The 20,791-nt window shown below is 42.6% G+C and overlaps 1 protein-coding gene across 4 annotated transcripts in view; it reads right to left on the minus strand.

The window, feature by feature from the left end:
- Positions 1-1,582: 1,582 nt before the first annotated feature.
- OSBPL5 (oxysterol binding protein like 5) overlaps positions 1,583-20,791 on the minus strand; it is a 192,882-nt gene continuing 173,673 nt past the window's right edge. For all 4 annotated transcript variants that reach the window (XM_078383847.1, XM_072985680.2, XM_072985679.2 and 1 more), the window contains exons 11-22: positions 20,679-20,760; positions 20,303-20,401; positions 20,091-20,187; positions 19,132-19,230; positions 17,239-17,336; positions 15,386-15,475; positions 12,377-12,513; positions 10,896-11,081; positions 9,478-9,616; positions 7,731-7,848; positions 5,125-5,227; positions 1,583-3,295 (exon numbers count right to left, since the gene is read on the minus strand). In XM_078383847.1, coding sequence (XP_078239973.1) covers positions 3,160-3,295; positions 5,125-5,227; positions 7,731-7,848; positions 9,478-9,616; positions 10,896-11,081; positions 12,377-12,513; positions 15,386-15,475; positions 17,239-17,336; positions 19,132-19,230; positions 20,091-20,187; positions 20,303-20,401; positions 20,679-20,760 — 1,384 coding nt within the window. In that variant the 3' untranslated portion in view covers positions 1,583-3,159. The remainder of the gene's footprint in view (positions 3,296-5,124; positions 5,228-7,730; positions 7,849-9,477; positions 9,617-10,895; positions 11,082-12,376; positions 12,514-15,385; positions 15,476-17,238; positions 17,337-19,131; positions 19,231-20,090; positions 20,188-20,302; positions 20,402-20,678; positions 20,761-20,791) is intronic.

Raw genomic sequence — 20,791 nt, forward strand, 5'->3', positions numbered from 1 at the left:
CTGAGTGAAGGCCTCTCTGCCAGGACCCCTAGGCACACTTGATGCCATGGATGCCCCTCTACAGCCCCTTCAAGTCAGAGCTTAGAATGTTACATTTGCTAGGCTATTCATTACTTCTCAGCAGCCAAGTTGCTTTATCCTTGTCCATTCTCACAAGTTGTGCATTGCATTGCATATTATTAATGTATTTACTACCAGGGCAAAGTAAGCAACATGCTCTAATTCCCTCTGGTGGGCAATTCTGATATAGCATCTTAGATATATTTATAACATGACGAAAGGTAAAAACCAAAGACTTCCCTTGCTTTTTAGGATGGAAAAATAGTTGGTGTGATGCCTGAAAAATCCTTGTCAGCATCAGATTGCTCTCCCATCTCTAAACTATACTGATTGCAAACTTAGATTATGAGGATGATAATGCAGGCTTGAGTCTCTAGTATGTATATAAAATTTCAGCCATCTGCTTTTCATAGCTTAGACTTACGGCTCTGATAGACAAATAAGCATCCTCAATGATAGGTAGACAAGATAAGTGTTACACAGAGAGAGAGAGAGAGAGAGAGAGAGAGAGAGATGTCCACAGCCTCCAATACCAGCAGAGACATGTTCATTTCTTCCCCCTCCTCAGTGCTGCCGTAGTCTGCTGTCTTCACTTGGGGGTCTGCCTGTGTGGAGTGTAATCCACAAAACTTCATTCTGAATGCCATTTTTTTGTCCTAAAAGTGCCAAAATACTTATAATTTCATTGTTGATAAAACCAATTAAGAATCAGACAGGTAAAATATGCTTTGATCCACTGTGATCCACAGTGGTTCAGCTCAGTTCCCTGCTGGTTTCTGCAATTGAAGTTGCGGTAGTCATCCAGACAACAAGCGACTCTTATGTGGCAGGAGTCAGCAGGGGCAGAGGCAGGGAGAGCTGTGCTTGCATGGAGTTCCAACAGATTAAAGCTGCCTTTGATCTGATGAGATGCCAATTGGCAGTTTCCATTCGGACCTCCCCATCCCTTTTTGTCAGCACAGCAGATGTCCCCTCGCACTTCCAGTTCCCTGTGCCTTTTCAAACACATGATAGAAGGTTGGAGGGCCTCCAAATAAAATGTTGGGGATGAGCAGGGGGCTGCATACAACAGAATCTGGAAAGGTTCTATTGCACAAGTGGAAATCCACTTGTATGACATCTTTAGCAATGATCAGCACAAAATAACTGAGTGCTAGTCTCTCACAGCCAATTGGTTTTACAGTGTACATACAACAAAGCAAGAGGCCCCACCCATATTGCTGCTTATCATACTGACTGTGAAAATATAACTCATACCTGCAAGAAAACTTGCAGTATATAAGGTGATTTCCCCTAACCATCCTTTCTTAAACAGAAGTAACAGCCAACATGGTGTCAAGTCATTTCAAAATTAAGGTGACCTTCCCAGGGTTTTCAGGCTAACCAGCATAAGATGCATTACCACCTACAGTTATGTGCCTCTTTGCTTTGAGAACATCTGACTTAACAGAGAAGAGATGTGAGTTGCAGGATAAAAAAAAGAGCAATTTCCATGCACACTAATGATCCAGCCACAAAGAGGTTCTAAGTGAAAGTTGTGTCATTTATTTCAACGTATCAAGCACAAACAAGTTGTTCCCTGGTAGGGAACATCACAAGGAATGTAGTTAAAAATCTGGAAACATTTACATTGAAAGTTAGCCCAGACTGGCACCACCACTAAATAGTTTAAGGCTGCATATACCTATATATATATAATTTCATTTTTTTAAATATATATAGCAGTACTTACCACTTGGAACTACTTCAGGCCAGAAAAGAAAGGCTTAGTACTGGCTGCAATTCTACATAAAATATTGCAAATTTTTTAAAAAATGGTGTAAAAATAGGAAGACTATCAACAGTTTTGAAGGATGCAGTGGCAAACCCTTACTATTCCTGACCATTAACCTTACATGTACCTACGAGCAAAGACCATACATAGGATGCCTTCACACAGTCACAGGATCAGCCCTATATAGGGGGAAAGGAGCTCTCTGTGAATCTAGAAAGCAGTTGTCTCTTGATACAAAACCCCAAGACACTGGAGCTACCTGGGTCTCAGTGACTGCTGCCCAAACTAGCTGCAAGCAAAATTCACCTACTCACATACCAGTGTGGGTGTGTATCAATGGACAAAAGCTCTGCTATGCCACACTCTATGCCCAGTGAACCCCAGTACGCTAGTGATTTTGTGACATACAAAATAACTTATGTACAGTAGTGCTTATGCACCCATCCTCTTTCACCCAGAAGGGAATAATGGTACACTTCAGAAGCATTCCTTTATACAGTGCTTGCATTCCTCAATACAATGCTGTGTGTTTGTATGGTTTAATCAATGTAAAAACAATTCTATATATATGTATGTATATATATTTATATTAAAAACCCAACTGATTCTTAAACAGGCATATCTGATTCTCTGGCCCAAAGGGCATCACTTAGGGCATTGTTGGTTATGCATGGGAAGCCTCATCGTTCCTAAAAGGGGCAGGCCTTCAGAAGTCATGTGTATTTACAGTCTTGGTGGAACGGAGGGCGATGAGGGGCTGTTCAAAGGGAAGTGGTGTGTGAGAGCACTGGCCAGAATATTCCAGAAAATGCTGTGCTATCTATCCCAGTTGGCTGGCTTTTTATACCGTTAGCTCCTTCGGTCACAAAATAATACAGGAGGCCTCTTAACTGATGTTCAGAAGCCTTCCCTGACCTATTGAAAAACTGGAAAACAAGCTGTTTGGTTTCACAAAACCAAGGAGATGTGTATAGTGTTAAAAAGGGGGACGCAAATACTCGTCGGTAGATTTTAATTGCATCCTAAGATGACAAGACATAGAAAACAGAAACTGCACACTTAAAGCTACATTTGGCTTTAGCATTAAGGCCCATACAGGTAAAGAGGTCCTTGTAGATGTCCAGGTAAAAGGCAATGACATTAATCTGAAGAACAAAACTTTGCAGGTTCCCTGGTTTACTGTGTCCTCTCTTCTTTCCACCCCAGCTGTGTCAGCATTAAAGTGCTTAGTGCCTCCGCAGGCTCCTTGCAGTGAAGTCTCTCTTTCTCCTGCAGCTGGTCCCTTTGTTATTGCTGCCCAATGCCCCAGGTTTTGTTTTGTTTTTTTATTTGAAGACATAATTGATGAAGAGCTGACATGTGAGGAAGATGCACAAAAGGAACCAACAGCGAGAGTCCAGGAAGAGGTTTTCCGAGGAGGCCCTCCTGTAAAGAGACTTTTTGTTCAGAGCAGTGAGGTTTCTGCAACGACAAGAAGCCCAGAAACAAGTCATTCAAAATGCAAACGGTTCCTTACACAGCAGATCCCGCAGAGATAAAAATGCCACATTAATCCAAAGCTCAATGTCAAACAAGCCTCATAAATAAAATATTCTGATAGGTAACTTGCCGGCTGCCTGGAACGTTTTGCATCGGTGGGCCTCCCAAATTCTAGAGGGATTAAAATAAAACTTCTAAAATTCTTCATTTGTATTTATTTCTTTAAAAATTATGATTAAGTTCTTGTGCTCCTCTGCCCCCCAGAAAGAGTTTCCAAGAACTACATTGTCTAATCAAGCCAGAACCTGTTGTTGTTTGTTGTTTGTTGTTTGTTGTTTGTTTGTTGTTGTTGTTGTTGTTGTTATGTGCTATCGAGCCACTTTCAACTTATGGCAACCCTATGAATGTGTGATCTCCAAAATGTCATCTCCTCAACAGCCCTGCTCAGCCTTGTAAACTCAAGCCTTTGGCTTCCTTTAGGAAGTTAGCCCATCTCATATTTAATCTTCCTCTTTTCCTGCTGCCTTGCACCTTTTGCCCAGCCTTATTGTCTTGTCCAGAGAACCGTGCCTTCTCATGATGTGCCCAAAGTAGGAAAGCCTCAGTTTCAACATTTTGAAGAAGTTCCAGCTTCTTTTGATCTAGGCCCCACTTGTTTGTCTTTCTGGCAGTCCAGTGTATCTGCAAAGCTCTCCTCCAGAATAATATTTCAAATGAATCAATTTTTTTCTTGTCAGCTTTCTTAAATGTACATCCTTCATATCCATACATGGTAATTATAAATATGATAGCGTGAATGATTTGGGCTTTTGTCTCCAGTGACACATCCTTAGACTTGATGATCTTTTCTAGTTCCTTCATTGCTGCTTTTCCTAGTCTTATTATTCTCCTGATTTCTTGGCTGCAGTCTCCCTTTGGATTGATGGTCGAACCAAGTTATCAAAAATTTCTAACTATTTCAACTTCTTCATTGTCAATACTAAAGTTGTGTAGCTCTTCTGTAGTCATGTTTTTGTCTTCTTAACATTCAAATGCAGTCCTACTTTGGCACTTGTTTTTTTTTTACTTTCAATAAAAGAACTTTAGAACTTTTTATAGGAACACAAATCTTTTGAAAGTTAAGTTAGAAGATGCTCTTCCAGGCACAGAGGAAAGGGCAGATTACCTAAGATTTACAAACTTCCTCTGCAACAGTAGCCCTCTCCCTTTTATCTTTTAAATTGTAGAAGCAGATTAAGTTGGTTCTTCAGTTTTAAAAAAACACACTTCTTATTCCCATGGGGGAGAAGGCAGTGATTCATGTCCACCATGAATGTATGCCCTTCCCTTATAAATAAATCCACGTTTACATGTGGCCGTAATGTCTTGAGGTTTTCTTCCCCCATGCACTGTGCTTTGGTGCCTGCTTGGTAGCATTCTGGCATCAGTAACCTCCCTGACCAGCCTCCATAGAGAGAGACCCCATGTACGGCCATTCACAGCAATCTTTTCCTCCTCCTTCTGAAGTCCCAGCAATTATGGACCCTTACTCTACACTCCTATCCTTTTTATGACACCAGGCATGCTAACTGTTCCACATTGGTTAGAACTACTGGCTGGTTGTTTGAAACTTAGACAGATGACTCTGTTAATTAAGAGCATGGAAACAACAGAATTCTGGCTTGCATAGAAAGCCTCCACAACAGGGTGGGCGCTTTCTCTCAAATATGTCACCTTCATGCAGGAAAACAGCAATAGAAATGGGCAGGGCTGACACGTCTCCCCCTGGCATAGGGTCTACACAAGCTTCACGCGCGCCAGAATGACGGTACCTGTGTATGTCCTGTTGGGCTCTCTGGAGGGATAAGACAGCAGTGTGAATTTCTTTTAAATGGTCCGTTTCTTTCCCACACTGAGTACATGGACTTTCAAAACCTGGAGAGAGAAAAAGAGGAGATAACAAGTCTTTATGTGTGTTTTGTTTTTGAAATGGGGAGAACTATGGCATTTTATATGTTTTGCCTTTTCTTCTTCTCCCCATGCTCACCAGGAAGATATAATCACTCCAACATACATGGGAAAAAGGAATATGGTGGCAGAGGGATGTGGATCACACAGCTGCTTACAGATTCATGAAACCCTGAAATTTCGTTTAATGACACAGGTTTTACAGATATGTTCAAGGAAGTGGCCTACTCACACATTATTTCCTTCCCACATTTGTAAGCCCTGTATCTGCAAAAACTGTGTCAAACCATACATTTTGAATCTGCCGGCCAAGAGATCCACTGTGAAATGTCAGGGTGAGTCATGTACAACATACACAGTTAGGGAAACTCAGTAAGATATCTGCAAGAAAATTCTGGGTCAACTGATGTGCACTCGCTTCCCAAACTCAGCTCCTCTCAGTGAGAATTCTCCAGCAGAGACTTCGGCGCCTTGCTTATCTCAACCTAGGCATGGGAGGAAGGCCACAAAGCAATGCCAGTCTTAACAGACACCAGTAGCCATCTCAACCCGATAAGAACATACCAGGCGCTAAACTAGTGACCCCAAATGCCAGTAAAGTAATAAACAGAGAGATAGCAAATTAGGAATGTAATCCCATAAGGATTTCCAGGTTGTAAGTATTCAAGAAATGGTATGTCCTGAAATAATTATTTACTCATAATCAGATCTCCAATGTCCCAGAGATATGGAAGTGGTGTCTTTCATATCACAATAGAAAAAAGAAATCGGCGCAAAAGTGAAGGGACTCTGTTGCTAATACTTTATTCATTATTATTGTTAAGGTATGAAAACAGTGTAAAAGGTGACAGTAAGAATCCTCTAGTGTGTGTTTTTCACTGGAAAACAGCCAACGTTGTATGACTTTACAAACTGCTAAAAAACATAATTATCCTGCCTGTATGAACATAAAATATATTATGTTGTATTGGATGCTTTCTAATCTTGGCTTGTGCCGTATCATGTTTTAATAGCAAAGGAAAGACAGGCAAGCAGATGTCCTACAAAAGTCAATACCGTACATCCAGGTACTGTTTTAGGAGCAGAATTTGTTGTAGGGAGATGTGGATATCTCACTGCTCAACTTAGAGGTGGCAGAAACCAGGAAGCATACTTTGAACTAAGTTATAATTGTCCTAATAGGAAGAGTGTACATTTTCAGTCTTGCTGGCAAAAAAAGCAGTTGGATATTTGGAAACAAAAACTGAGGTCAGGAGGGAGCATTCACAAACTCTGCACCCTTGGCTTCTGTGGTTTGTGGCTCTCCCTCCCTCGTGAGTCCTAATGTGCAAATTTATAGTTATGTACAGTTACATCCTGTCTTTCCTCCAATAAGCAAGTGGTAGTTGTCTTCCCATTTTCTCCCAGTAACAGTCTTGTGAGAAAGGCAGGTTAAGAAAGAGTAACTGGTGCACGGTTATCTGATGAGCTCACTGGAGACTTGAATGCAGATCTCCAAAAGCCCAGTCCAGCACTTTAACCATTATACCAAACTGACTCTTGCATGTGCATAGCATGTTGTTAGCTAATGGCAACTGGCTGCAAAAATACAAAATGAAAAGAAATGAACAGCATGCAATGGATTGGATGGAAAATCAGAATTACACACTGGTTTTGCCTGCTATGATTTTTAATGAATCTTAGTCTGAAATCACAGGTTTTGATTGTCCGACTCCCAGCGAGTGATTCATCATGTTCAGCGTGTAGTAGGCAAACCACTTGTTGGGAACCACACACTAGCATGTACTGTTTCTTTGTCTTACATAATATTTAGGGGGAGATCCATGGCAAGTGTGGGAATGAAAACTCAGTTACATGTCATGCACAGCAGGATGATGCTTCTTGTTCTGTGGACATGTTTTATTAAGAGACAGCTCAATGTGTGGACATGATGTCAGCCAAGGAACCATGGAAACTCTAGCTGAGGTTGTGAGGGAGATGGGAAGGAGGTCTCCTGAAGGCAGAGTGTGCTGTGTTTATGCTTGATTTCTTTGTCTGGTTTGTTGGGAGGGAAGAAACCAAATAAGGGAAGCTGCCTCCTGCTGGATGACATAATTCACCAATGGTGAAGTGAAATGCCCTGGCTTGCTGCAAACTGTTCATTCTGGATAAACGAGAGATCCCATCCTGTGAAAGCATCTTATGCCCAATAAAAGATCTTGCCTATTTTAGGAACTTTATTCTCAAGGAGCTAAATCAATAATCCAACTGACAATATCAAGCATGAGAAGGGCTTTTAGAAATCTGTCTTCATTCTAAAGCCTTGGGGAGTACACCCCCTCATCACCCAGAGCATTCATTGAGAGAGTGCCAGTGCAAAACATCTGAAGGGTGCCAACTTGAGGGAGGTGGATATGCCATTTTGGGATGGCAGCAAGACTTATTAAAGGTCATGGGTGGAGAGAGAATCAGAACATTGCAATATTCTTACCATCATCGTCTGAAAGGTCCTGCACCGATTCAGGTGTTGAGCAGCTGCTTTCAGTGTTCTGGCTGTTATTGGACGGTTGGTCGCTGGCTTTACGCCATCTACAATCATTTGCAGACCTCTGAACACAAAGGAAAACAAAGGTTACAATTTACACGAGACTCCAAGGACACAAATTATAGAAAGAATCAATACCTGGACTTCAGTGGCAGCTGATGAAAGAATGGTCCTGGCCTGAAACCTTTATTCTTAAATAACAATACTGGTTTCTGTGGAATAAACCTGAAGGTTCAAGGGCAAGGCCACTCAGCCTCTTTCCCTTCACTGCATTACAAGGATTAGATCCAAATCTTAGACATGAGCACAATAGCAGTAAAAAGGGATCTTTCAACAAAACGTAGTACTATATTTTTACCTTTTCATAGGATCACTACTGTTGAGAGTGCCAGATAATCAGCTGCATCAGCCTCCCTTTCCTCACCTTCTAGCATTCTGTGACTACTGTATGTGTTGATTCTCGGTGAGTTGTGCTTTTTCCCCTTAGGAGAAGGAGCAGCTTCCTCAGATTTTTTTAAATATGGTTTAGTACTTTTGCAAACATTCAGCCTCCCCTCTGCATCCTGTCTCTCTCATCTGGGTGACGTGTTCAGAGCAGGGAGGTATTCCCTAAAGTTTAGAGGTGAGGTACCGCCTTGCTCCATCCAAATGTTTCTTGTTTGTCATAACCCTATTTTGCCTCCATTCCTCCAGGCACCACCTGAGTTCACAATTAGAAAGAGTGGCAGAAAGAAGATGGAAGTTTTTAGGTTCTGAAATGGCTATTGAGCAAAATGAATTCCCTTGACTGTTTCTCTCGGCTCTTTTTCAATTCTCCGAACTTATAACTATAAACTTATTTTTGGAGCCCACCTTTTCCTAATGGCATACAGCAGAAAATACACCTGTCTCCTCTTTTGTATCTTCACATCCAGCCTATGAGACAGAGGCATGTTCCCAGATACAGGGGAAGAGTATCAGGAGACAGGTATCTAGTTTTCTCATGTGCTCCCAGAGGCATCTTGTGGGGCCCCCGTGAGATACAGGAAGCTGGGCTAGATGGGTCCTTGGCCTGATCCAGCAGGGCTCTTCTCATGTTCTTAGGTTTGCCTATTACTTCCCATTTTATCCCAGGTGTTTCACAGACAAAAACTAAACCCCAAACTAGCCAAATGGGAATCTGAATGCATTCCAACAGTCTATCCATTGCTGGTTGACGGATTACACTATTTCACATTCCATATACACACCATTAAATACCCTTCTGCTACGTTCATCCGAATTAATCCTTTCCCAAGCGATTCTACAAACTGCAGCCTTGACACTTTGCAGAATGCTGCAACTGTTTGAAGAGGAAGGATTTCTCTTAACAGGCCACATTAAAAATGTTTGCAGACAGAGACCTGGTATGTCAGATTGGAACTGTCCTTGCACTGCCAAGGTGCAGGACTCCCTGTATCCAGCATGAGAGCACAGCCTCTGAAACCTGGCTCGGCAGGAACTCCCAGCTCTGGCAGGTGAGATTTGGAGCACGACCAATGGACAATTAAAATGCACAAGTATGGTTCTCCTCCGAGTTTAGAAGGGATGCTGGTTATGCTGGACAGGGGATTATGGGAGCTGTACTCTTAAAATGAACAGGATCTTTCCCAAACAGGAAAAAAAACCCACATTGCAGGCACTGTGATGGGAATTCTGAAGGAGTCCCAGTTACCTTGTGTCGGGCCACTTGGTTGCTGGTGCGAATGTTCTTGTGAGTTGACATTCGATTGGGTAAATGCCTCTGCATGGTTTGGAGGATGCCGTCTTTCTCATATTGTGCAATGTCATTCAAAGGGTCCCAGGGCCTTAAACTTTCAAAGCAACACAAAAAGTGTATGAATGGGAGGGAAACTACTAGCTTTAAAGGAAGCTGAGAATTCCAAACTGCAAGTTCAGTTTCGCAGTGTGTGCAGCAGAGATAAACATGTATGCAACACAAAATGACTGTAAAGCAGAAAAAAGATGGAAATAAAAAAGGCCCAAGGAGTCTCCACCCTGCTACTAATCAAGTAGCATCTTCTTTTACATGTCACAAACAATGTGCAATCTTTATGTTCACAATCACCAATCACTCTGTGAGGCCTCCCTCTCATGATTCTTTTTCACAGACAGGGAACTAAAGCCATGAGATAAAGCATATGCCCAGAAAGGTGTCTTAAATGTGCTGGATCCTCTCCTCATTTAGGCCTCAGGAAGAGCTAACAACTGCAGTTCTCTCAGAGCTGACCCTCGTGGCCACTAAGCAAAATGAAATGACTTCATGCCTTGATTTGGATGGATATGCGTTGCCATCCACTTCAGGCAGCAAAATGTCTTGGGCCGGCCCTGAATTCTGTGCACACGTCCATGAAAGCCTGTTATTTCAGTAGGACTTCTATCTAAACAGGGCTGGACAGTAAGGATGGACAGCAGCCGCAAGCAGGTTTTGACAGTTTTGTGTCAGGTCTCCCTTATCTGGGTCATATGCAGTGGTCGATGTATGTGCATATTATATAGGCAATTAATCTGTCTTTCCCTCATGATAAGGCAGTCTCCTACTGGCCTCCTCAGGCAATCTATGTAATTCCATCTGGCATTTGGTCCTTCATCAGCTTTGAACAAATTTCATTTATTACATTTCTATACCACTGAACAGCTAAAGCCTGGAAAAAGACCTAGATGGGCAGTTCACAAAATCAAACTTTATCACAGAGCACAGGAAGCTAATAAAACAGTTTAGGACTGTGGTATAAACATGTCCGAAGCACAGTTATGACAAGGATGGTCAACCTCTTGTCTATTGAGGGACACATTATCTTGGGGGTAATATATGGGGCTGAAGCCAGCAGCGGATTGGTGACAGCCCAAAGGAGGTGTGACCATGGCACTCTTCTCCTTCTCCTTCTGCCACTTCCTCCCCACCCACTTTCCTCTGTCTTCCTTCGTGCCCATCAGCCTGCTGGGAAAAAGAGGGATCACCCTTGCAGAGGCCTCATCGGCTTGCTCCACAGTGGGCAACTGACATTAAACCAAGGATCCAGCCAAGGGCTGCCTGTGGTTGCCTCCATGCCCTGTGCCCTCTGAAACGTCTAATCATCACAGATGACTCACTCTTCATATTTGTAGTGCCATTCGTTGGTGGCAGGATCATGCCAGAAGAGCAGGGGCCTCCAGTCGGCCCCGTTCTCCTTCCGTTCCCGTGCTTTGTTCCTCTGCTCCTCTTCCAACACAAACTTCTCTTGAGTTGCTTTGTTCTGGTCTCCTTTGCTGATGGCACTTGTGACATGTTGCCAGAGGCTGAAAACAGACCAGGGTAAACAAGTGTCCTTAGTAAGACCAGGGACAGGCAGGAGGCTCAGAGGCCCTGGCAGTGTTTCTAAGGGCCATGGGGAAAGAAGGGGCTTAAACCAGTCCACTCCAGAATTAAAGACACATCCCAGAAGTACTGAAAAGACACCGTTTGTTAACACTGAAGAACCACCCCGCAGGGGTGGGGAACATTTAGCTCTCAAGACGTTATTGGAGGACAACTCTCATAGCCCCTCACCACCGGCTCGGCTGGTAGCAGTTGTGATCCATCACTCTCCAGAGAACAGGCTGCCCCTCATGGATATGTACACCTCTGCTCTTAGCTGTGGCAACCCCCTTGTGTCTTTGGATCAGGAGCAGCTCTAGGCCCTAGCAACCAGCTGCGGTGTCTTACATGCTGTGGCTGGGAAAAGAGCTCAGCTCCTTGTATTCTCCAACCCTACAACTACTGCATACTTCTACACTTACTATATACAGTATTTGCGTGCTGGAGGAATGATCCAGACCGATACCATAGCAAGAGTTGTTGGGGAAGGGGGAAATTCCCTTGCCATGATGCAGGGTCCCATCTGAGTTAGGCCCTTTATGATTTCCTTTGAGAAATGTCGGTGAAAGTAATGTCAGCTTTCCTCTGTTACCTGGGGCACCTTAAGGCTCAAGCCAATATAGTTTTGGACCTTCCAGAATTGTATAGCTATCAGCCACTCCACCATTACTCCGAGACTCCTGCTAAAATCAAGACATATATTAAGCCCTTCTTCCATCACATGAGGTTTTGGTGGAGAAAAGGACTTCCTCTGTGCTGAATTTGAAACTGTAGGCAAGGACAGAAGCCTATGCAGGCACTCTGAACAGGACTAAGGCAAACACTCTTGAGGAGTAGCATTCTTCTCTCTCCATTATCATTGCTGTTGCCTTCATATATGCCTTCCACAATATGAAGCCATGCCATTGGGATTCTACAGATAGCAGAGGCTTCTCCCTTCAGAAAAACATCCTTGGGAAATGGTGACCAGTGGACTGAGCCAGTATGTTCCTTTCCACTCAACCTCCTCGCATATTTAATCCTGTTCAGAAGCCTCAACACAGTTCAGCTGTCTTTGCTGGAAGTTCTTTGTACGACATTTGAAAGAAGATTTTTTTTCCCAAACCTTCACATAAGTGGGCAAAGTGCAGAATTATTCAAATGTTTGTGTGTGTTCACATGTATGTATGTGTCTGTTTGGGTGGGGTGGGGATATGATTCCCTCACTTGCCCTCTTAAGGCAGCTGGAGCACCTTACCGTTCAGATTCAAATTCTGTTTGCTCTTCAAAGAGCACAATGTGTCGCTTCAGTCTTTGCTTTCGAACCTCACTGGTTGGATTCCAAAAAATCTCTGTGCTGCCATTTTTCAAGTCGTTTATATATACTTCACCATCCTGAAAAAAAAAAAGAAAAAACCTAATTACAGGATATGTTGCTTTCTTTCTTTATTTGTATCAGAGCATTTGCACAATTCAAAATCATGGATTAACATGAAATACAAGCAAAATCAAAAACCAATTAAAATGTCAAAGCAATCAGACTATTTTTCACCAGAAGTGGTCAGAGCATAATGTTACAGTAAAAGAATAGATGCTTTCAGTTGGGTTCTGCAAGAACTAATTGAAAAGAAGTATTTAATTATCTTCTGATACCCCTGTTCTTTCCTTTACTCTCTCCTGCCATGACTTTCTCATGTCCCAGAAAAATGAACTTGTATATTGCATGAACCAGAGCTTGGAAATGCAGTACTGTGTACTGTGTTGGATTTAACATGTTAATACAAAACCACTCTTTTTGCATTAAACAGGAGGAATGTGTCTAATCTTTTAAAAATAAGGCCTTCAAAGTAAACTTGAAGTATTCAAAATATTGGCCAATATCTTGTAAGTGTAGCTTGTCTTGTGCAATGGGACTGACATCTCTAGCAGTGACAAACTGCCTCTAATTAAAGAGTTTCTGGTGCTCACAACTTACAAGCAATGATACAAAGTCACACACAGCTTGAAATAATAATAAAAAATAATTCTGTATGAAAGTAGTGGCAATTTGCTGCTGTCAGAAATGTCACTTCTGCTTATGCAGGTGGAGGTACCCAACAGGATACAGTCCATCACTTCCAAAACATTCTTCTTCAGATGCATCAGGTGGCCCTGTTCCCTTGTGAACACAAAAGTAGTGATGTTAATGTTAACACACCAGCATATTATTTCCAGGCTCTGAGAAAAATGCTAGGGCATGGGCTTATTTTGCTCTGCAAAATCTGATGCTTTTGGGACCATGCAGTAGGTTGATGTATTAATGATATTAGTATTAGCTATGCAACTATTTTACAAATTTTTTAAAAAAGAAAAGAAGCCAACCCATAAAATGGTTCCCCGTAAACATAGCTACTGCTTGTGCCAACTGGGGAAGTTGTAGACCAAAAACAGTATCTTTTTCCAAGCTCTGAAGTTCCCAATTTAGGGCTGTTGTTAGGCATTCTGCCTGACAGGTTTCTGGGTGAGAAGCCTTACAGGGCAGCCATTCTCAAGCTATTTTTGGTCACGGCCATAAACACAATATGAAGGCAATACCGGTCAAATCAGAATTGTGTAAGTCAGATACCAAACCTTATGAGGTGGTATGTGAAGAATGTTGTGCCTCCCTTCAAATGTGACAGAGCCCCCAGGGGTCATATGGACCCCATTGAGAATGGCTGCTCTAGAGCAAGGAGGTGGGTGCATGCTCTTCCCCTTGCTCCTCAATCTCCCACTGCAGCACCTAGGATCCCAGGCTGAAATAATAGCATCCCTTCCTTCCCTCTGCCCTGCCAGGGAGAGAATCACAGTACAACAGACCGAGGCAACCAGAAAGGCAGGAGGAAATTGCACTAAGGCAAGAAGGGAAAGCTTGACATGCTCCGTATTCCATTCTCTGAATGCTTCAAATGCCGCTAGGAAGTCATCCTTGCCTACTGTCAATTTATTCTGAAAATGAGCCACTAATTAAGCTGTCCTGCTTCAAGGCTGACAAGGCGATGGCTTTGGTTCCTCATTCCAGTCACAGAGGTTGAACCAGAAGGGTAATTTAAACTGCTCTCAAGCTAATGGTTGCTGAGGCTATTCTGCCATCAAGTCTAGTATGTAAGCTTTGCCTCAGTATTTCACAGTTATTTCAAAAGATATTCTCTGCACTGACATGAGAAAATCTATCTGTATCTACATTTCTATCATGCCCTTCTTTCAAGGCAGGAAATGAGAAAAGAGAGCACCTCTGAGGTGCAGAAAAATGTAACATAATGAAACCAATGTGTTTTGAAGGCTGTGCATGAAGGGCATTGAAAGGAAAAGCCACGCTCTTTTGCTAAGTCATATCCTCCTCACTTTTTTAGCAGAACACCTAGGAAACGGAATGTTCCTTTCTTAGTACCAGTGGCCTGACAAAGACTCTTTGAAACATGCTGGGCTAAATGAAGGATGGAGAACATACAGGCCTTCAGATATTTTTGGGCTCCAACCCCATGATCCTTCGCCACTGACTATGCTGAATGGGGCTGATGTTGAACACCAGATGAAGGAGCACACCTTGTCTGACTATGAACGAAATAAATGGTATTTTTTGAATATCTGAAAGGCTCTCCCTTGTTCTATAAACAAGAATTTATTTCTTATGGATCGCTTCCTCTAGCTGCTGATTTCAGGGGCTAAACATACTGTCCCACCAATTGGGGCTTTGCAATCCAAATGTTTGGGGTGCTTCGACCATGTTGCTCCCCCTACTGTTTTGTACCAGCTGATAGGGTCCAGCCTGGGATATGTAGTCTTTGTAGCTGGAAGCACAGGAGAGTCTCAGGGAAAGGGCTCACACTTCTTTCTCTCCAAGGGCAAATGCTTCATTCTTATAGCCCTGCAAATTCCACCAAGTGACCCCATTGCTCCAAAGGCCCTTCCATTCACTAGGAAGCGCCACCCTTCATCTCATCAGCTACTGCTTCACTCTGAGGTTCATTTTCTAAACTGTTATCAATCCAGGATTTCAAAACTGGTGCTAGCAGAGTATTAACCAGGACAGCAAGATTTATGTCTGAGCAAATTGAACTGCCTGTTGCAGCAGTTTTACCAGAGAGAACCTATTGTTTTAAAATTCATGCTCTACTTCAAAGCAGCTTTTTTAAAAAAAAACAAAAACAAAAACAAAACCACAACCATTCCCACCAGTCCCTCAGCCCCTGCTCCAGTCTGTGCTTGCGTTTCTAAACTGTCAGTAAAGAAGATTACTTTTTCTTACCCAGTGACCATCGAGGCTTGCCAGCACTTCTTCTCCTGATTTAATCTTCCCCGAGATTTGATTAATGCTTGTGCTGCCACCAAAGAACGGCTGTTGGGAGAGAGTTTAAAAAGTTTAAAAAAAATGCAATCCAGCCTAGAAGAAACTGGAGGCCAGCCAAGAATCTAGATGCTTGTCGTTCTGTGCCATCAGTCACTTCTGTTTATGAATAAATGACATTCAAAAGGTCCTGTCATTAATAGCTCTGGTTCAGCCCTTGCAAACTAAAGGCTCATGGCTTTCTGTCTCATATCCAGTCTTCCTCTTTTCCAAGCACTGTTGGCTTTTCCAGGGAGTCCTGTCTCACTGGAATTTCAGATTCTGGATTTTAAGAGCGGCCAAGGAAGAGTCGTTGCTTTAATTCTGGCAGTGCACCAAACAGGGGTCAAGCAGGCCCATGCTTTAGCTGGTTGCATAATGAAGGGCTCTTTGGACGGCTTGGATAAACACTCAGATAATTAATTATTTGGTGCATGTTTAGGCAAGTTCAACCTACACAGTCCAAAATCCTATTAAGAAAAAAAAATGTACATTCAAAGGCAATCCTGTAGCGGTTTTTCTCCTCTGGCTTGCCACCCATCACACAACCACTTCCCAGATCCAGCAAAGCAAGGGAGTACAATGGCTGGTCAGCCTTGCAGCCAGGATAGTGGGCATGATTGCCTACTTGCAACACTGTGTGAATCCAAGAGGGTTCTGACTGCACTGTTTGGATTACAGTCTGTGCACCAACCTGGGACAGATCTGGTACTTAATAATGAGTTCTTAAAGGTCACATTATAATTCATGCCATGATGTGAAATGTAGAAGTGGAGGTGTGCATCAATAACAATCCAAAAATGTGAGATGGCTTTTTGATCCATATCCCTTTGCATGAATATGTATGTACATGTACACACCTCAAAGAGCACCGGTACCATTCAAACAGCAATACTACATAGCATTATACTCTATTTATTAGGATCCAGTGACAGCCACAGAGAAGCAACCTGGCAAAGAAGTGGAGGTAGCAGCTGATGCCACTGTCCCTGCTAATCAAAACATCCCAGTGTCTTGGCCCTGCCAGTCCTGACTCTACTACACCACTGTTTCCTGCATAAGACTATGTCTTAACAACATGGGTGACCTCTCCCTAACCCGAGGACCCGCCAAATATTTTTCATCTCCAACATAGCGTACCATAAAACTCTAGAAGATGTTGGGGAGGGGCACAGACCTGTCATTTCAATGTAATTTTAATTCCCCAATCTCCTTTAGGCCCCAAAAGACTTTCTTCCAAAAATCCAAAGTGACTGGCTGGGTCGCAGGGCTTGGGGGATTTGGGACTGGGGTGCTCTACTCTGTCTGGCCAAGGACAGGGATGTCCCCAAACACTGCCCATGTCTGCTAAAGAGGCTTAATGAAACCTGAACCACTTTGGAGAAGTGCTGCTAACCTCCCTGTTTAGGCTCTCCCTTGTGAGGAGGGCAGCAATTTTAGGATTTCATCGACATAATCCTTATCTGGGATGCCTTGCAAGACCAGCCCACACACTTAGAACAGGCGATTGGGGTAGAAAACATGCAGGTGTGTGTTCCGGGGGGGGGAGGGGGCAAGGTTTACTAAGTGGAGCCGTAGTACTGAAGACCAGTTTCAAAATGTAAAACATTGATAGTTACGTTGGCTGTTGTAGGTTTTTTTGGACTGTTTGGCCGTGTTCGAAAATGGCCAAACAACCCAAACACATGTTCAGTACACGGCCAAACAGCCCGAAAAACCTAAAACAACCATTGGATCCCAGCCGTGAAAGCCTTCGAGAATACATTGTTGGTTACCTTTAACTTGAATTCCAGTTCTGCCCGGTGGTTGCTTTTCTCACAGTCAATTGTCACCTTCCCTCCAAGTTCCATGGTCATGGTGCCATACAGAATTCCTAGAAACAGAAAAGTCAACATTGTTAATAGGACGTCATGTTTTCAAAGGATGCATATATGTTTCCAGACACTATTACCTATGTGAAACCAGTCCCTCTCATTATATCATGCATAAAATGACAATGAAAGGCTCTTTGGTTATATAACATTACCTAAATAATTAATTATATAAATTATACATACATATAAATGATATAACTAATTATATAATATTAATTATAATATATAGATATCATCACCTTGTGTCCTTCATCACTTTTGAAAAAAAAAACTAAAAAGGGCAAGACCTTTGAGATTCAGAAAAAATGTAGTTTTTCTGTTTTTAAAGTATTAGTTACAATAGTATTAGTATTAGCCACAATAAGGCAATATGTCTGTCTCTCTCACTTTATTGACAAAACAACACTGAGAGGTACAGTAGATCCAGCTGAGAGTGTGTTACTAGCCCAAGGTCACCCCATGTTATGACTGGGCGGTGACTAGAATCCAGATTTCTTGAGTATTCGCCCAGCAACAAAACCACTGGATCACATGGTTTTGCCTCTACAGGGGCAGGCAGAATGTAAACCAGCGTTAAGTCGGTAGATCGCAGGGTGGTCTACACCCTGCCTGCTGTTCATTCTGCCTGGACCATCCTGGCCTAGTTGTGTGCTGGCCTAGAATCCACTGCTTCTTGGGTGCCATTTCACCTCTTGCTGGTTGAAACAGCCTATGGCTCCAACTGCACAACTGATGGGAGGAAGAGGAGCAGCAAAGCAAAGTGTTCATTTGATGCTAGTCAAGGAGCAAGAGAGGAGAGACGGCAGCACAGCACTATTTGAAGATCACAACAACTTATTATATTGCAAGGAAGTGGGGGTAAGAAAGACCTCACACAGGATTGTTTTAGCCAACAGTGTTGCTGCTGTATGTGGATTTTAACACAGGGTAAGTACTGTTGGAGCAACTAAGAAGATGAAAAGGGGACCCCCCATTCCATCTTGACCCACAGCAAAGATTTAGAAAGATGAAAATCCATTCCCCTGGATGGCAGGTGCACAAGCATCTGTTCCAGGCACGACACCCAGCTATACATCCAGTGAGGGAATTTGTTTTTCATCTGCTTAGGTCTGCTTCTGCTGACTCCTAATGAAAATCAGAGAGCAGCAAAGACAATGACATGCAGCTCAGTCAGAGCAAGAAGACAAACAGAAACTCCTCCCCTCACCCCAATTGAGAGGGAACAAACACCGGATGGCATTCTGTAGCTTCAAGAAAGCTCATTTAAAGTTGACAATTTGCAAGCAAAGCAAATTGGGTCCTAACAATGCATCCTAAGAATGACTTCGCTGAATAACTGTGCAGATTTTACTTCTGTATAAAATGCATAAAATTGGACATTGCAATTTAAGATAAACTGTCTGTCTTGATTTGATGGTTGTAACTAGGTCATTGGGGTGTTGGGTATTCATCATCCGATATTAACCTCCCCCGTATGAACTTCAAGTGTATTTGAACTTATGGAGGCACAGCTGAAGGTCTACTGTCTGAAATTATTGTCTTCCAGCTTTTTCCAACCGATCGCTTCTATGTATGAGGTGTGGCAAGAAATTCTAATTAGCTCCATTCCCATCTCACTGAGACCCTTGCCTTCTGCAGTCTTTTTGAAAAGAGATCACCTCTGATCTCAAGTTGTTACACTTAGGAAAACCTATTTTTGTTAATGAATATGTCTTTAAGGAAGAGAAAAGAATCCAAGGCAGGAAAGAACAGAAAGCATGCAATTCTATGCCCAGAACCCCAGCAATATCCCACCTTTGCAGTGTGCATACGGCATGGTAATAATGTATTCTTCGCCGCTGCTTAGGAATGTAAGCTTCGCTTGCCCATCCAATAATGCGGAAAGCGAATTACCTGGGGGTACAATAGTACAAATGATTATCTATCTAGGTCACTGTTGCTCCTCTTACAAGTGGAGAATGGAAGAAAGATCAAGAATCTGGATTTGGTTTACTTTCCATTTTTAAAAATACAGAATCCACCCTCCTTTTTTAGGGGAGGTGCTTCTAAGAGGAGGAGCCAGTAGGACAACTTCTACTAGTTTTTCTTTATTGGTGCCTGCGGCAGCATTGCAGATCAATATAGAAAACCTGGTATACTTCAGCATGGCGAAAGTGTTGCAATTTCTTATTACATTAGGACCCCTGCACCCTTGGGACCAGTTCCAAGCCCCCCCCCCAATACTGAAAAACTCAAATTATAGCAAACACTATTTGAATAGTGAATGCTATACATAGCATCGTCTCTGCCTCCCTTTACTGGTCAGTTGTAGGTTTTACTGGTCAGTTGTAGGTCAGTTCTGGTAAAAACACCATGAAACTATATTTCTCTAACGAACTCTATGCATAACATGGCCTCTGGCTCCCTCTACTGGCTAGGTCTGATAACTTCATCTTTAGAAGTATATATTTCTAGGGTTTTTCTTTTAAAATGTTTGATATTTTCAGACTGTGGATAAATGAATCATTAGATGCTGATCCTGTATATAGGGGGGGATCCTACTGTAGTCTTAAATGATCCTAAAAGGTATATCTGTCTCCAACCTAAGTGAAGCGGACATTTCAAAGGAAGGACTGAATTATCATATGAGCCATAATAAAATTTGTCCCACTTTGCTTTTCTTTCTGCCTACAGAAGCAAAAGGCAGAATTCAGAAATCACTCCAGAACAAATTCTTCCCTGGCATAGATCCCTGTTTGACCCTCAAGTCTTACCATAAAATTTCGATCTAGCTAGAATGCTGCCAGTAATACAGAACCCATCCTTCCTGTTACTGACATGAAAGGCTGATACTGGAGGGTGATGAGAAACCTGTAAGGGAAGACAGCAGGATAAAAAATTGCTCATATATGGACTTCATTTAGATGGTGCTACATAGTTCAAGATGCTTAGTTTAATTCTGGCACAAACAGAAGCCCAGACTTACCTGCTCTGCTATGTAAAATGTGTGACTGTTGGTCTGGGGGTGAAACCAGCAACAACGAAAGGTTTCTCCTAAGATGGGATTGTATGGCTTTTTTATTCCCTGGAAAAGAAGAAATAGATAGGATCACACCAGAGATAAGTTCCAGTAAATGTCCCCTGCGGTGGAGGTGGAGAGAGATAGGACTCCCTCCACCTGAATTGCTCAAACCCATCTTTTGCAGAGTCTGGAACGATGAGTGTTTCAGAAGACAGCTAACAGAACCGCCAATGGCTCCCAGGCTGTCTGTGAGATGCTGGGATGTGCCGTTCAAAAAAAGGAATGGTTCCAAGCTCTGATACCTCAAGGACTGCCTAGTAATTTAACCACACTGCCTTACCTTCGGCTTCTTATAAAAGCCTGACAGGTACCACCTCAAGACTTGCTGGATGCGGGAATATGGATCTTCTTCAAGGGCAGCTCTATAAGAAGGAAGAATAAAAACTGTTTAAC

Source organism: Pogona vitticeps, chromosome 1 (assembly GCF_051106095.1).
Source record: "Pogona vitticeps strain Pit_001003342236 chromosome 1, PviZW2.1, whole genome shotgun sequence".
In the NCBI taxonomy this organism is placed as follows: Eukaryota; Metazoa; Chordata; class Lepidosauria; order Squamata; family Agamidae; genus Pogona; species Pogona vitticeps.